This window comes from Hylobates moloch, unplaced genomic scaffold (genome assembly GCF_009828535.3).
Source record: "Hylobates moloch isolate HMO894 unplaced genomic scaffold, HMol_V3 SCAFFOLD_12, whole genome shotgun sequence".
NCBI lineage: Eukaryota > Metazoa > Chordata > Mammalia > Primates > Hylobatidae > Hylobates > Hylobates moloch.
The window spans coordinates 58,942,899-58,959,418 of NW_026652287.1; the positions used below are offsets into that span (position 1 = coordinate 58,942,899).

The following is a 16,520-nucleotide window of genomic DNA, read 5'->3' on the forward strand; positions in this document are numbered from 1 at the left end:
AAGCAAAAATAGCATCCATTTTGGGATAAATTATCCATTGGTGTTGCATAAAGGTATCAAGGCAGCACAAAGGGTTTCAAGTAGTAGGATATGGAGAGACTGTTTAAATTAAGGGGTACCCAACACCCCAGGAATGCAGTGGGATTTTTTTTTCCATTTTTCCCCTTCTGGCAACTTATTTGATCACCTTCTTTTGTTAGACCCATTTTTAGGATGTGGAAAGAAAATGGGCCAGGCATGTGGGTGTCTGGATACAAAGTGTGGCTGGATGAACCAAGGCCTCCTTTGCTCTAAACCCCATCTCTGAATATCTTCTTTATTTTTGTCAGGCTAAAGATGCAGATTATCAGATAAGCAGCACGCCCGGGCTCAGCTCACTAATTGACTGAACAAGACGTGGTCACAGTTTATACACCATTCCATAATGGATTTTCATGTTTGTGAATCCTAACTGGCTGTGGAAATGAAAAGCAAATGTCTCATAATCACAAATATCTTCTGGGTTTTTTTTTTTCCTAAGCCCAAAGATTAAATCAACTTTACCCCCCATTTGCCAGCAAGTTCATGGTTATAGAAGGATGATAAATCATCGGGTGATGGACATATCCGCCGTGCTGCTGTTTAGCACATTCTTGTAAGTGATTGTTAGATATAGTACATTTCTCACTTAGGTGTTACATGAATAATTGGTATATTAAAGAAAGTGTGAAATAAACAGGTATAACGCTTGAAATGCGTTTATTATTTTCTGAGGTTTTTCACATTCATACCTTTTAGAAGCCATCATCAAGTCCAGCATCTTCTCCCATATACCTGGAGCCAAACCCTTCATTAGACGGGTTGTAAAGAGATCCTTTTGTGCAAACGCTATCAGGTATTTATAATGAAAGTGTGGCAGATCAGAAAGAAGAGGCTGTGTGAAAACCATCACACTGGTCAGAAGTACCCACGTTGGAGGCCTCCCTAGCTCCGGCCTCTTTCTGGCTGCGTTCTTCCATATCGCAGCTCCTCCTGGTTTTCTGCTTGTCAGTATCAGATCCAATTCCAGGCCAACCCCAGCTTCCTTGGGCTGTGACTGAAACCCTTTGTGGGCAGTGGGTCTCTGAGCAGTGAGGGAGGAATCTCATGAGGCTGACTTCAGGGAACCCTGAGGTCTTCACTAAGAGGCCATCCGCTGTGCTGGGGAGAAATTGCCCGATTTTTCAGACAGGAAGAGATTTGGGGCAGGTTCTCCGAACCTTCTGGCTAGCTCTTGTGAATTCAGCAGCAGACAGGCCACACTCAGCCAGCAGCCCTCAGGCCTGGCTCTTATGAATGACTTCTACTTTCTGAAATGGAGCATTTCCTAAAAAGGTAGGCAGGCCCAGCACACCCGACTGTGACTCTTTGGCAAAACAAAACTCTTCTAGTCTTTGGCGAGGCAGCCTTGGCTCTGACCCCACCTGGCAAGAGTCCGCGGGCGACCGAGTTTTGCTGTCTTTGTTTCTCCCTCTCCTCCCTGCCCCTCACCCACCCCCTTGGAAATTTAGGACTCTAAGAACAGAGAAAATCTATCAGGACACGGGCTGGTCATTCACCCAACTGGCAGAGACCTCCAAGGTATCAAGGCTATCTCCTTGGTCTTGAGAGCTGGGGTCTGCCAGCCTGGCTGGTCTTCAGGCACTTTGGAGAGGATGAGATGGCTAGATTGCTAGATGGAGTGGACTTTTCAAAGCAGAGCCTTGTAGACACTGAGAAGAAGAGGAAAAAAGAGTCTAGACTTAAAGGTATCATTGATTGTCCTTGGAGACAAGCCAGCCTTAGAGTCTGTCTCATGTCCCCTCTTCTTAGTCTCATCCTCTCTATGCCACATGGAATGTCTTCCGTGGGGCTACCAAGAGCTGCACTGCATGTATAATATCAAACACCAAAGTTCAATGAGTGATCCAAGGACCTTTCTCTGCATTCCCCAGAAGCGCAATCAATAGGCGTTCAATCCTGGAGTGCGCAGTCACTTGCCCCGGAACTCATCTTACGTACAGCTGTCACCATGCCCAGGAAGAGGAAACGCCTATTTGACCCAGCATCTGTCCACACACGGCCAGCAGCCAGGTTCTCCTTGTGCACCTCTGTGTACTGTCTGAGGGCGTGTGCAGAAAGGCAGGGGCCAGGCCACAGGGCCTGTCCCAGGCTGGTCTCTAGGGCTACCTTCTAGGCTGGGGACCCTGGGAGTCAGGCTACAAGTCCTCCCTTCTTCTTTCCCTCCTCAGTCTCCCCCTGCTCCCCAAGTGAAGGTGGTGACCTGCCTGCCGCCTTTCTCCCCATCTCTCTCCAGCACCAGCCGCTGCCTTTTTTGCATAACTGGTAACAAATTGCTTGAGTCACCACATGACATTGACTATGACGGATTAAATAGCTGCCTTGACCAGATCATTAGGCTCTCGTCTACAGGACACCCCCGTGGAGCCTGCTGGAGAGAGGCAGGGGGCACACCAGGGCACCCCCTGGGCAAGGGGTCCTGCTCCCCTCCCTGGCTGCAGCAAGCCAGCCTGTGCTGCCTCCTCCCTCCCCACTCTTCTCCTGTTTCCCCTGCAAGAAGCTGCTGCTCGGATCCTGCATTCCATTTAGTGACAGCCGAGGCCAACGTCTGAGCCAGCTGGGCCAGAGGAGCGGTGCAGGAGGACAGGGTGTGGATGTGAGGTGTGGGATTTGAGGCACCCCCTCTCCTGGAAACCTCTGTCCCCCCGGCTACCCCAAAGGCCACCCCAGGGGAGTCATGCCTGTGTGCTCGGTGCTGCCCTGGCAGGCTGGTTCTTCCAGGAGGAGGCTCTTCTGCATCCTGCTTGGGCAGGAGGGACCCAAGGTGCAGGCGGCTGCAGTGGGCACTGCACAGAGGTGGGTCTCAAAGTGGGGCCAAGGAAGCCAGAGCCAGGAGAGGCACAATGAAGTTGGACCAGCCAGGCCAGAGTAGTTCAGCTAGTCTGAATTCCAGGCCTAGCCCTCTGCTTTCACTGTGATTGGAGACCTTGGTTTCTCCATGTGGAGCTCAGGGGTTGGCCATTGCCCTATTACCCTCCCTCCATCCATTGGGAGCTGGCAACAGTGGTGAAAATCACGGTTCTTTTTTTTTTTTAATTATTTTTTAAGAGATGGAGTCTCCCTCTCTTGCCCAGACTGGAGTACAGTGTTGACATCATAGTTCACTGCAGCCTTGATCTCCTGGGTTCAAGCCATCTTGTGGCCTCAGCCTCCCCAGTAGCTGGCACTGCAGGCTTATGACCCCATGCCTGGCTATTTTTAAATTTTTTTCATATATGTGGGGTCTCGCTATGTTGCCCAGGCTGGTCTCAAACTCCTGGCCTTAAGGAAGCCTCCCACCTTGGCCTCCCAAAGCACTGGGATTACAGTCATGAGCCACCATGCCTGGCCAGAACTCAATGTTCTTGATGAACTGTGGTTATTTGTACCTTGAACTGCTCTCCCACCCAAACCACCACCTGCTTTATCCAAGCAGTTTTTATGGATAGAATCTTCTCTCTGGCTCTTTCAAGACCCCAACTCTGTAGGGGACCGTTGACTTGCATAGTTCTAGCTGGGTGGGCCCAGGGCCTTTCCCTGACTTCCTGGAGGGTGGAGACCTGTCTGCCTCAAGAGTTGAGGTCTCTGAAACAAGCCTTTGCTAGTGTCAAGACAAAAGAGTCAGGGAAAGGGGAAAGCAAGCATGAGAGTCCCAGGGGAGGAAGAGGGACAACTCCTGGGAAAGAAGAGGGGGTGCAGTGGGGAGCAGGGTGAAGACAGGGCAGCCCCACTTCTATAGGACCCAGAGAAGCCCCCATGGACCCCTCACTTTAAGGCTCCAAGACCATCCGAGAGGATTTGTTCTTTGCTTTCTGCGACCATGGGCAAATTCCCACCAGGGCTAAAGCAAAGATTGTCTGTGGGACATACTGTTCTTTCTTCTTATAGACCTAATGTGGCAGAGCTATTTTGGGCAACAATTAAATAAAAGCCAATTTGACTAAAAAGCAAAATATATTCCACCGAATGACAGCAAAAGGACAGAGCTTGGAAAGGGAAAGGAGAAAAAAAATACAGAGAGAGAGGGAGGGGGAAAAAAAAGAAAATGCAAGGCATTCATTTTTCCTTTGTATTTTTTAATAAAAGAACGTCTCTGGCTGCTTAAAGTGACACATTAAAAGATGTATGTATCGTGGCTTTTAAAAACACAATTAGATAACACCTTGTCAAATACTTATATTCTTTGTTGACAGCCTTGAGCACAGTGACAATCGCAGCACAGCCATTGGGGCAGGTGTCTCCCCTGACACGCCAGCAGCGGAGTCAGCCATTTTACAGAAATGTTACTGTTTACCACTTTAATCATCAATCCACATCTAGTCACAACAATAAGTCAGAAGGAGCAGTAAATTATACTTGTTCAGCCCTGATGAGTTTGAACTGTTTTGCTGAAATTAACTGAAGTAATTATCTATTTTTCTAAAGCTGCAAAAAGGGAAAAAAAAAGTAGTAATGTTCCGTGGGGATAAAGAATCTTTGCAAAGTAGTCGGCCGTAAATATTTAAGGAAACTTTTTTTGCGAGTGTGTGTGTGTGGGAGGGGGGTTCTGGTGACCACATAGGTTAGATGAGGCTGTGAGATGAGGCAGATTTCATCTGCTGCAATCTCTTTTTTTAGCTAAAAAAAAAAAAAAAAAAAAAGTCCTTCCTGCAAAAGGAGGCTCTCTTATTACTGGACTAGCTTCTCTCTCCACCTGATCTGACCTTTTCTGGGAGCCCATCACTTTCGTTCTGAAGCTTTCTGGCTTCCTGTGATGTTAAGTAAAAGAGGAGGGAACCTTTCGATTGTTACTTAATCCCTTAAATGTGCTAGGCTGACCAGTCTAGGCATTTAGTCTTGAAAGATCTCTGTCCCTGGGAAAGATCCCTGCACCAGTGGGCGGACATGCATGCCCAGTTCTCAGGTTCCCCTGACTCCTGTGGGATGGTCCCCCTAGGACCCTGACTGAGTCGCTGCTATTTTTTAGGTCTCGTCTCCTCAAGTTTACAACAGGACACACAGGGCATTTGTCTACTTGTGCAATAGAATGCCACGTGCTTGGGAAACCGACAGATGGCCTGATGGGGGCCATCATGGGCATCGCCTCTCTAGAAAACACAGCCAATAGCACCCACCTGGCAGGGTTAGCCCGAGAAGTAAATGGGCTTCTATGGGCTGATGGGAGTGCAGGATGCCACGGAAGTCAGCCTATAGGTGATGCTCAGTAAATCTCATTCTACTGTGTCTTTGGCTACACACGAAGGCACAGTAGGGTTATAATTAAGAGCACAGTCTGAAACCTGGCTCTTCTGCTTTGTAGCTGTGTGACCTCCAGCAAGTTGCTTGCTGTCTCCGTTTCTAAATTAGGGATAATAGTTACTCATGAGTGCAATGCAACCTCTATGTAAAATACCCAGTAAGCACTCAGTAATATAGCTACTGTCATTATTATTGTATGCATATGGTTGTTATTGTGGTATGCATAGTTCTGTTGTTGTTTTATGCATATTGTATGCATATTTTTGTTGTATGCATATAGTTGTTATTATTGTTGCATGCATTTGTTATTGTTGTATGCATGTTGTTATTGCTATGTGTGTTGTTGTTGTTATACATTGTTTTGACGTTGCTGTATGCATATAGTTATTATTGTTGTATGCATGTTGTCGTTGCATGCATGTTGTTATTATTGCTATGTGTGTTGTTGTTGTTGTATATACATTGTTGTTGATGGTGCTGTTGCATGCATATGTACACAGTACTCAGAGCAACAGACACAGAGTAGGCATGCATCGTGAATCCAGCTGCTGAAATATCCTGCCAGCTTCTTGACTTGAGGAATAAAGGAGGGCCCTGAGCTGTGTCCCTCTGGCCTTGCTTCTGGTTGTCCGATCTTCCAGCAACTCAGCAATAGAGCAGGAGAAACTTCAAAGCACCTTCCAGCTCTATCATCTGTGAGAGGAGCCTCCCCAGGCAACTCAGCTTAGCTACAGAAGCTGCAGTTTTGCTGTAACATGCCCTTGTCTTCCCTAACTTATCTTTACAGAAGGAAGACTTGGTACCAAGTTTGCATCTAGGGAGAGTCTCTGCAGAGACCTGGGTGCCCACGAAATCCCCTCCACCCTGAGCCACATAAATAATTTTGAAAGCGCCTCTATAAAGCCACACCAAATATATATCATTGTCTAGATTATTCAAAAACCTAGGGACTCCACTTTCTTCTTAATTTTCTGTGTAATTAAGACAAAATTAAAGCAAAACAAATGGCGAGGTGTGGGGGAGGGAGAATGAAGCAAAATTATCCACTCCATCTATCTAGACAACTCCTATCCACAGAAAAATTGTTCACTCTACCATGTTTTGATCTGGATAAACATGGTGATTTTACCCCATGGAAAATTATTTTCTATGATTCATTATGAAAAACCAACCGGCTCTAATCTGAAGTTCTAACTAAAAAAATACTATAGTTTATATTTAAATTTGGGGATAGCAGTGGTTTGTCTCCTTAGTTTACTAGTCAATTTCTTGGGAAAAATTTCTTCTCTCTTTTCTTTTCTTCCTTCCCTTCTTCCTCACTATTTTTTCCTCCTTCCCTTGTGTGCCTGCCTCTCTCACTCCTTCTTCCCTTTCTCCCTCCCTTCCTCCCTTTCTTCCTTCCTTCCTCCCTTCCTCCTTCCCTCTCTCCCTCCCTCCCTCCCTTCCCTCCCTCCCTCCCTCCCTCCCTCCCTCCTTCCTTCCTTCCTTCCTTCCTTCCTTCCTTCCTTCCTTCCTTCCTTCCCTCTTTCCCTTATCTCTCATCCCTCCCTCCCCCTTCCCTCTTTCCCTCCTCTCTCTCCCCTTTCCTCTCTCCCTTGCTCCCTCTTTTCCTCTCTCCCTTCCTCCCTCCTTTCCTCTCTCCCTTATTCCTCCCTCCCCTCTCCCTCCTCCTCTCCCCTATCCACTTCCCCTCCCTCTCTCCTTCCTTCTTCTCTTTCTCCCCCCCTTCCTTTCCTCCTCCTCTCTTCCCTCCTCCTCCTTCCCTCCCTCCCTTCCTTCCTTCCTTCCTTCCTTCCTTCCTTCCTTCCTTCCTTCCTTCTTTTCTTCCTTCCCTCCTTCCTTTCTACCTTCCTTCCCTCCCCCAGCCCTTGTCTATTCATTCATGTATCCATTCAGCAAACCTTCTCCATTGAGCTTGGCCTGTGTGACCTTGAAAACGGGCTGACCCAGCTCAGATTGTGTCATTGGCCTCCCTTTACAAGACAAGGCAGAGACTGCAGATTCTTTTCTAACCATATAAAAAGTGAGAGTTACAAGTGCAGCAATGAATGCAGAAAACAGTGGCAGACAGTCGAGGACCTGATGAGGTTCTATACATTTCACAAAGCACATTTGTCTAGGTTTTCCCTGGCAACCTTGAGGCATCTTGCCCTATTCATGGACTGTCTTGTGGACTCACAGGATTTTCATCTTTTGATTTTCTGAAAAGCTGTAGAGTCCCCTCCAAAATTAAGTGGCAAATCTCCAATCTGAGTTTGATTCTTGGTTGTAGATTGTGTGTGTTGTGTTTATGATATAACAATTTCCACCGAGTGTCACTGGGGGAAAAAGTGGTGATTCTGGGTCTATATTCTACTCTCAAATGCTCCTAGCTGTTTTTTTTTTATTTTTTTTTTTACTTTTTTATTCCTGGAGACAGAGTTTCACTCCGCCTGTTGCCTAGGCTGGAGTGCATTGGCTTGATTTCAGCTCACTGCAACCTCCACCTTCCAAGTGTAAGTGATCCTTCTGCCTTAACCTCCCTAGTAGCTGATATTACAGGCGTGCCCCACCACACTTGGCTAATTTTTGTATTTTTAGTAGAGACGGGGTTTCACCATGTTGGCCAGGCTGGTCTTGAAACTCCTGACCTCAAGCAATCCACGCACCTCAGCCTCCCAAAGTGCTGAGATTACGGGTGTGAGCCACCGCACCTGGCCAGCTGTTCATTAATCTTAATTTTTCTTTATTTTTTTTTTGTAGACGGAGTCTCGCTCTGTCACCCAGGCTGGAGTGCAGTGGCACGATCTCAGCTCACTGCAAGCTCCGCCTCCCGGGTTCACGCCATTCTCCTGCCTCAGCCTCTCCGAGTAGCTGGGACTACAGGCACCCGCCACCACGCTCGGCTGATTTTTTGTATTTTTAGTAGAGACGGGGTTTCACCATGGTCTCGATCTCCTGACCTCGTGATCTGCCCGCCTCGGCCTCCCAAAGTGCTGGGATTACAAGCGTGAGCCACCGTGCCCGGCCATTAATCTTAATTTTTAAAAGCTACAACCAAAATATGATCTTAGGTGCTACTCAAGGCCAGAGCTAAGGAGACAGGGCCCCCATAGGCTGACCGTTTCATGAATGTATCTATATGGTTCCAGGGTTCCAGGTACTTCCTCACTTCCACTTCCTAGTGTGTCCTCCCCCATGTATTGAACACACACCTGCCATGCATTTGAGGGAGGAAGAGCATGGGGCATATTGTAGGTCAGCAAATGGGGCCCGGAGGAGGACATAGCCTGGCCGACACCCCTGGTGAGCCGAGGCAGTGGGTCCCTGCCAACAGTGGTGCAAATGTTCAGGCGTGTGCCCCATTCTGTGATGTGTAAGCAAGTGGGTAACAGACTGTAGCATAGCATCAGCCCTTTGTAGAGACCTCCTCAAAAAGTTCAGGCATCAGGTGCTTTGGCTTTAAGCATTTCTGCCAAGCATCGAGTGTGGGCCTCTTGAGAAGAGTTCTTTTGTGCCGGTGATTCCCGGAAAAGTGAACGCTTGTTTTATTCGTTATTTTTGTTGTTAATTGAGCAACTACTTTCTGATTTTTACTGATGGAGTTGGTTAGAGAAAGACTTTGGGTAAAAGGTCTAAACTCTCACCTCCAGCCCAGGCTGAGGTTAGTGCTAAGCCAGAAGTGGGCTCCTCCCCATATTCCCCGTGTTCCCACAGTGAGGACACTGAAATCTAAATTGTGAACTCTGGGAGCCGGAAGATACCAGAGAGTTCACTTAAAAGGAAACTTTTATTTGTCATATGGGGAAACTGAGGACTAGAGAGCTAAAGTGATTTACCTCTGACCATATTCTCCATTATCCCAGCAGGTTTTTCCTCACATTTCTACAAATCCCAGGCAGCAATCTGGGTGCTGGGACTCCAGCAGTGAACACACAAAACCACGGCTCTCTGGCAGCCTGCATCGGGGTCACATTCTAGAAAGCCCATGTTCGTGAGTCACATGGGCAGCAGATTCATGGCAGGATTAGGACCCTCATTTTTAGCCTGTGGGACACAGCCCCTGACTGGGGAGCCTTTCTGAGGTCTCTGTTCTACGCTAGGAGGGCCCACATATGGCTTCAGGGACTGCAGAAAACCCCTAAATTGCATGTAACACTTGAATATGGGCATCTCTGCCATCAGAAGGAACCTATAGATGCCATCAGCTCCTCCGATGGGCCCCTGACTCCCACAGGCACTTAGAAACACTTCCTGGGGCCCATCTCTGAGAAACACAAAGCAAGGCGGGCAGCTCGTTCTCAGACCTAGCAGCAAGAGGCATAATTATGGGGAACCAGCCGGGAAGCCTGCTGTCAAGACAGTTTCCTGGGAAAGGGTCTGGGACAGGTACATCCTGCTGAAGGCACTGTGGCTCTCCCAAGCCCTGCAGTTTGCTTGTGTGATGCTGAAGGGTGTGGTGGCACTGTGGATAGGATGGGGTATTAGCAGGACCCTGAGACACTCAGAAACCTCATTCTAGAACTTGCTAGCCAGGGTAAGAACTGTGTTTCATGCCTTTGTCATGTGGCTCAAGGGCATTGAAAACGTCCTCTCCCCACAGTCATTGGGAAGCAAGGTCCACTCATTCCCAATTTGCCTCCAGGCAGGAGATTCAAACTGTGCACATTGCAAACTTCTGCTGAAAAGCTTCAGTCCACCATTAGCATTATCTGCAGTGGTGTCAAAAAAGGAATTAGGGTGCACAATGAAGTATTGCGTTCTCACTTTGATGCAATGATGAGGAATGGGAAGGCAGGTGGGTATTCACATCTGCTCATGTGATGGAACATCTGCTCATTGGATGCCTGGATTCACGTCTTCATTGGATGCCTGGATTCCTTCTTTCTTCCTTTCAACAAGGGTTTATGGAGTATCTGCTCTATGCCAGCCTCTGGTGAAGCTGGTGGAGATTATATGGGAAAAAAGGCATATGAAGTTGCTACCTTTGTGCAGCTCCCATTCTTGTGGGTTCTGTGCTGCGTGGATCCAGGCTACTGATTCTGAGAAGTTCCAGGGTTCAAGGAACAACAGATGCAGGGTTTGTGCTAGCTCGGTCTCGGATTGGGAGGATCCCAGGTGCCAGTATCCTATCAATTCTGTGCAAAGGCGGAGAGGTGTTTTCTGCATGGAATCTGGCTGCTGTGACCTGGGATTCAGGGAGCAAGCGGCTGGCTGGGTACTCTTGAGAGACCTTAATCCTGCCTTTGAAAAGCTGCTTAAAAATAATACTACTAAATAAATCTTCACAGTGGATGGAACAAGCTAGACTTCGGTACCCATCCCCCAGACAAACAAGGAGAGATTAGACGCCAGAGTGAGAGATGGTATTAGAGGCCCATCAGTGGCATCAGCCTGTGAGGTGTGTCCAGGTGGGTCCTCCTCCTCCAGCCCGTGTGATGTTTTACCTTGTGCTTTGCAGCACACCAAGGCAGAATCATAATCACACAGGCATCTGGGGCTAATACATATATTCAACGTCTGCCAAGTACTCTAGACTGGAGGCTGCAGGAGTGCAAGAACTCTGTCTGCTTTGGTCATCCCCAAATCCCCCAGGTCTGGCACAGTGCCTGAAACAGAGTAGAGGCCTTAAGAGATGCATGGTGAGGAAAACAAAGGAAAGAAAGAATGGATGGATGGATGGATGGATGGATGGATGGATGGACAAATAGCAGTATTTTGTGATTATAAGGATTATCAAAACTTCCGGTACCTGGCTTATATTCTCCAAGCCATAGATCCGATGAAGATAGCACAGATGTCTCACAACTTTTCAAATCTCTTTAAATGAACAAATAGAAGCCACTTATTTACCTGTAAAAAATAGTGTGGAGTCTGTTTCTGTTTCAAACTAGGTGAAGGGAATCTTGGTATTCATTTTATTGCTACTATTATCTTATTGAACACTATGGATATTATTGTGCCTATGATTAAACATATAATTTAAAAATTAATTTTAGAAAGGAAAACAGGGAGGGGGCACCAATCTTGCATACTGTAATGGGAATAAAAATGAGTAGGTTATTTGCAAAGGGTGATTTCATAAAACAATGTGGTATGCAGTAAAGTCTCTTTAAAAAAAGCACATGTGATTTGAAGCATCAACTTTGGTTCTAGAAATTAATACTAAGCAAATAATTAAATATGTGCACAGGCCAGGCACGGTGGCTCATGCCTGTAATCCCAGCACTTTGGGAGGCTGAGGGGGGTGGATCACCTGAGATCAGGAGTTCGAGACCAGCCTGGCCAACATGGTGAAACCCAGTCTCTACTAAAAATACAAAAATTAGCCAGTCGTGGTGGCACGCATTTGTAATCCCAGCTACTCTGAAGACTGAGGCAGGAGAATAGCTTGAACCTGGGAGGCCAAGGCTGCAGTGAGCCGAGATTGCACCATTGCACTCCAGCCTGGGAGGCAGAGCAAGACTCCATCTTAATTAAAAAAAAAAAAAAAGTGTGCACAGGGTAAACCACAAGGATGCTCATCACAGTGTGGTATGCAATAGTAGAAGACTGGAAACAGCCTAGACGGGGATAGCAATGTATTGGATGACTGATAAGATGCTAAAACAATAAAATACATTTCTGTGAATACACATGGATGGCTGCCAGTAATATGCTATTAAGCTTTTTTTTAAGTTACAGAAAATATAAATATAGTAAAATTTATTTTTGTAAAAATATTCACATTTATAAGATTTATTTATTCACGGAAACATTTTGAAGTCTATATTCCAAGTCTATCTATATATTTGCATATTATTTTATATTTTTATAATGAGTGTTTATTATGTTTATAATAATATGTTTTCATTTTGGAAAATATAAAATAAAATCACAGTGTAGCCTTAACAAGAAAGCTGTTGAGCTTTATGTCAGGAGTTTTTTGTGGAGTGCTGTTAGCTTCATAGGATAACTGGTTGTTTTCTTTATGATCACAGGCACCACAAAGGCCTTTGATGAGTTAGCATGAGAAAATTAATCAGTTATTACCTAATAGATGAACTTTTTCTTGGTCAATAAAACTTGTCAACAAATTGAGTTTGTGGGTCTTGGGAAATGATTTAAAAGCAGCCAGCCACTAAAGTAATTAAACCAATACTCTTATTTTTCACATGAAGAATGGACATTCAGAGAGGGCGAGTGACTGGCCTGAGGTTGCACAGCAAGCTCAGGGCAGAGCCAGGAAGCCCTGGCCCTCAAACCTTTGTGCATGAATGACTCTGCATGATGGGGCTTCTGGAGAAGGGACAGCAGGAAGGCAGCCAGAGTCCTTCCAGTGACAGCAGGTTTTGCAGGCACAAGTCCATGTAGCCTGCACTACAAAGCAGATCACACTGCTGGAACCTTGTATTCATTACCTTATTTAATCCTCACAGTCTCTCTGTTGGGTAAGGAGTCTCATTATCCCCATTTTACAGATGGGAAAACTCAGTCTCCGCTGGAGGAACTCATTCTACACGTTCCTGCCATTGATGCTGTAGGAAGGTAATAGTAGATGGTGCAAAATGCTTTTTTTGTTTGTTTTCTTTTGTTTTAAATTTCCATAGTTTTGGGGGGTGCAGGTGGTTTTTGGTTACATGGGTAAGTTCTTTAGTGGTGATTTCTGAGATTCTAGTGCACCCATCACCCAAGCAGAGTACACCATACCCAATGTGCGGTCTTTTACCCCTTACCTGCTCCAAACCTCCCCCACCGCCGAGTCCCCAACATTCATTATATCACCCTTATGCCTTTGCATCCTCATAGCTTAGCTCCCACTTCTAACTGAGAACATACAGTATTTGGTTTTCCATTCCTGAGTGACTTCACTTAAAATGATGGCCTCCAGCTCCATCCAAATTGCTGCAAAACACATTGTTTCATTCCTTTTCGTGGCAGAGTAGTATTCCATGGTGCATATATACCGTATTTTCTTTATCCACTCATTGGCTGATGGGCACTTAAGTTGGTTCCATACCTTTGCAACTGTGAATTGTGCTTCAATAAGCCTGCATGTGTGTGGGTGTCTTTCATACAATGACTTCTTTTCCTCTGGGTAGATACTCAGGAGTGGGATTCCTGGATCAAATGGTGGATCTACTTTTAGTTCTTTAAGGAATCTGCAGGATGTTTTTTGACATCACTGTATCTTGCAGACAGGCAGGGACTATCACCGGCACACAGTCCACGTGCTTCCATCACACAGATTCCCATCTTCCTTTATGACCCCAGCTTCAGATAGGAGCCTTGCTGCTTCATGTTTTGAGGGAGTCAAATTGCTACTTAGGACAGAAAGACTTTGGCCATTTGAAAAGCCAGGAGTTAGAGGAGGGAGGCCAGGAATCCAGGTAGCCAGTCTTCTGTGAGATACTGAGCTTAGGCCATGTCCAGGTCACCAGCAAATCGAAAGAGCAGATATTCCTGGAAAACCGCTTGAGCCTAGGAGTTCAAGGCTGCAATGAGCTATGATTGTGCCACTTCACTCCAGCCTGGGCGACAAAGTGAGACCCCATCTCTAAAAATAAAAAATAAAATAAAATAAAATAAAATAAAAGTGCCTACAAGGACACATACACCTCTCAAGGCTTTGAAAGGGACCTCCTCGTATTTTTAGGTGCTACATGCTTTCAGCTGTCAGGGGCACCCTGTAACCTCTGGTCTTCATGGTGGGATGCAGTGAGTTGGGGGTTTCCCAGATGGAGTGCAGATTTAGTTCTGAGGGCGTGGGGTGGTGCTGAGCCACCTGAAGTAAGCAGGGCATGTTTATTCCACTTTTGGGAGGCCCCTTCACCAGTCTTTAGTCAAGACCCTGAAGGTGTTTGGTTGTCCCCTTTCTTAGGTGACCACAGTTCCATCATGAATTGGTAACACTTTGTGAAGGAAACAGAGAAGAATGGTCCTGAGTGTGAATTGAGTTGACTTCCAGGCACAAATGGGAGGGTGGCAAGAGTCTGGGCTCTGCAGACCAATGCTGTGGATTTCAATCCAGGAGGGGCCCCTTCCAGCTGTGATCCTGAGAAAGTTGCAGCTCAGCTTCCTCCTCCACGTAAAGAGGGCTACATCATGATCTCCATCAAAGAAGTGGCTGCATAGAAAGAGGGTTCTTGTCAATCCTTGAATCAAGGAACACTGTGGGTAGCTATTGGAGGAGGCCCCAGCAGGAGGAAGGTGGAGTGGAGAAGGGAGGGGAAAGGGAGGATGTCAGAATGTGTGTGAAGGCTGGCTCTCACGTCCCCAGGCCATGCCATTTTACCACCCTGGCTATCTCTGCACAATGCATACAGCCCCTGGCTAAACTATGTTCTTCATCTGCAAACTGAGCAGCTTGGATCAAATGATCCCCTCACCTCCCTAAACCTCCTGGAGGTAGATTTTTGTCAAACTTATTTACAAAAGATCCTGCACAATACCATCACACTTTCTACACCTTATTTATGGCTGAGTGCAGCTGTAACTTGCTTTCAAATGTTTTTTTTTAAATTCATGTGAAACTTTTTTTGTTTTAGAGTTTTTTACTGGTGTAAAATGAGGCTTTCTATTGACATTTTGTGATGGGGATATTTTTATTATTATTCTCATTGTTAATTTTAATTACGCTCTTCTTTGTTCACCAATAGCTTTCTTTCATGTCCCCTCCTTAATTAATTACATTTAAGAAAGTAGCCGGGCGTGGTGTCTCATGCCTATAATCCCAGCACTTTGGGGGGCTCAGGCAGGCGGATCACCTGAGGTCAGGAGTTTGAAACCAACCTGGCCAACATGATGAAACCCTGTCTCTACTAAAAATACAAAAAAATTAGCTAGACGTGGTGGTGCACACCTGTAATCGCAGCTACTCGGGAGGCTGAGGCAGGAGAATTACTTGAACTCGGGAGGCAGAGGCTGCAGTGAGCTGAGATCATGCCACTGCACTCCAGCCTGGGTGATATGTCTCAAAAAAAAAAAAGGAACATACTTTCAGACAAAAGTCCCTGCATATGCGTATAACATATTAGAAATATATATGTATATGCATTACTTTATAGTCCTATTATTTTTGAAAATGTGATCATATAATGATCATACAATAGGTATTTTCTGCACTTTGCTTTTTTTCACTTAAACAGAATGAGGCAGATGTAGAAGTATTGACTTTAGTCTCCAGTTATATTGTTACCAGTTGCATAGTATTCTATTAGACCATGTGCAATAAATTATTTAACCCACCTGGTATTGATGCTTACCCATACAGGATACGACATGGTTGTGAGATTTTGTTATTTCAAACAAAACTTCACCAAATATCTTTTGTGTACTTGTGCAATTGTATTTATACAATAAATTCATTGAAGAGAAGTTGCAATTGATTTTTTGAATGGATTTGTTTGGCACAAGATTTACAAAATTCTAAATGGTATGACAAGCACAAAAGTAAACTTTTTCAAGTATCGGACCAGAATGAATCTTGAAACCTTCAGGAGATCACTGTGGGCAGAAGAAATGGATTGCTACTCTGCATCGTGGTCCTTTGTCCCTATTCACCTCATCACAGGAAGTATTTACCTAGGGTCATTTTTTTTTTGCAGGTAAACACTTCTTGGGGTAATGAGCAGGTGAATATTTTTCATGGGCATCTGCAGATGTGAGACCCCGGAGACTTGTGTACGGTGATATGATGCATACCAAAATGAGAGCTTTCTGGACACGAATCCACCATAACTTTAGCCTGGACTGGCCAGGGCTAGTCCTACCTGAAGGATTTATGAGGTGCCAGCTGTAGGCTACCCGATTCCATTCTGGGACCTAGAATGAGCCATGTTGGTTGATGGCTATAGAAGACACTGGTGTAGTGCACAGTCAGGCTGGGTGAGGTTCCTGGCTCTAAGGAACTGGGCCCCAGCTTGGAGATCTAGAGTCTCAATCACATAGTTCTTGTTGCGTGTTTCCAAGGGGCCCAGCACTGATCATCAGGGTGAACTTCTGTTGTGAAAATCTCCTGTGATTCTTGCTAAGGAAGATATAGGACCTTCACTCTCCCTCTGAGCATTGTGACCAGCTTCCTTGGTGCCTAAGGAGTGGGCATGGGAATCAGAATGTTGCCTTGGAGCTTTGAACAGTTTAAAACTCTGGTGCAGTCCCTTGGGAGATTTGTTGACCCTCATCTCAAGGCCAGGAGTCAGCCACAGAAGTGGAGAAGTCCAGGTGACAAAAGGCCCCATACGTGTCTGTCTCATCTTGGCTTGTTC

At 45.9% G+C, this 16,520-nt stretch overlaps 1 protein-coding gene across 14 annotated transcripts in view; it reads left to right on the forward strand.

Moving 5' to 3' along the window:
* Positions 1-16,520, forward strand: part of ZNF536 (zinc finger protein 536) — a 493,271-nt gene that overhangs the window by 372,994 nt on the left and 103,757 nt on the right. Inside the window, exon 7 of one of the 14 annotated variants that reach the window (XM_058424655.1) lies at positions 12,735-12,955. The exons of the other annotated variants lie outside the window; for them this stretch is intronic. Coding sequence (XP_058280638.1) covers positions 12,735-12,805 — 71 coding nt within the window. The 3' untranslated portion in view covers positions 12,806-12,955. Of the gene's footprint in view, positions 1-12,734; positions 12,956-16,520 lie in introns of those variants that run through there. 14 annotated transcript variants of the gene reach the window in all.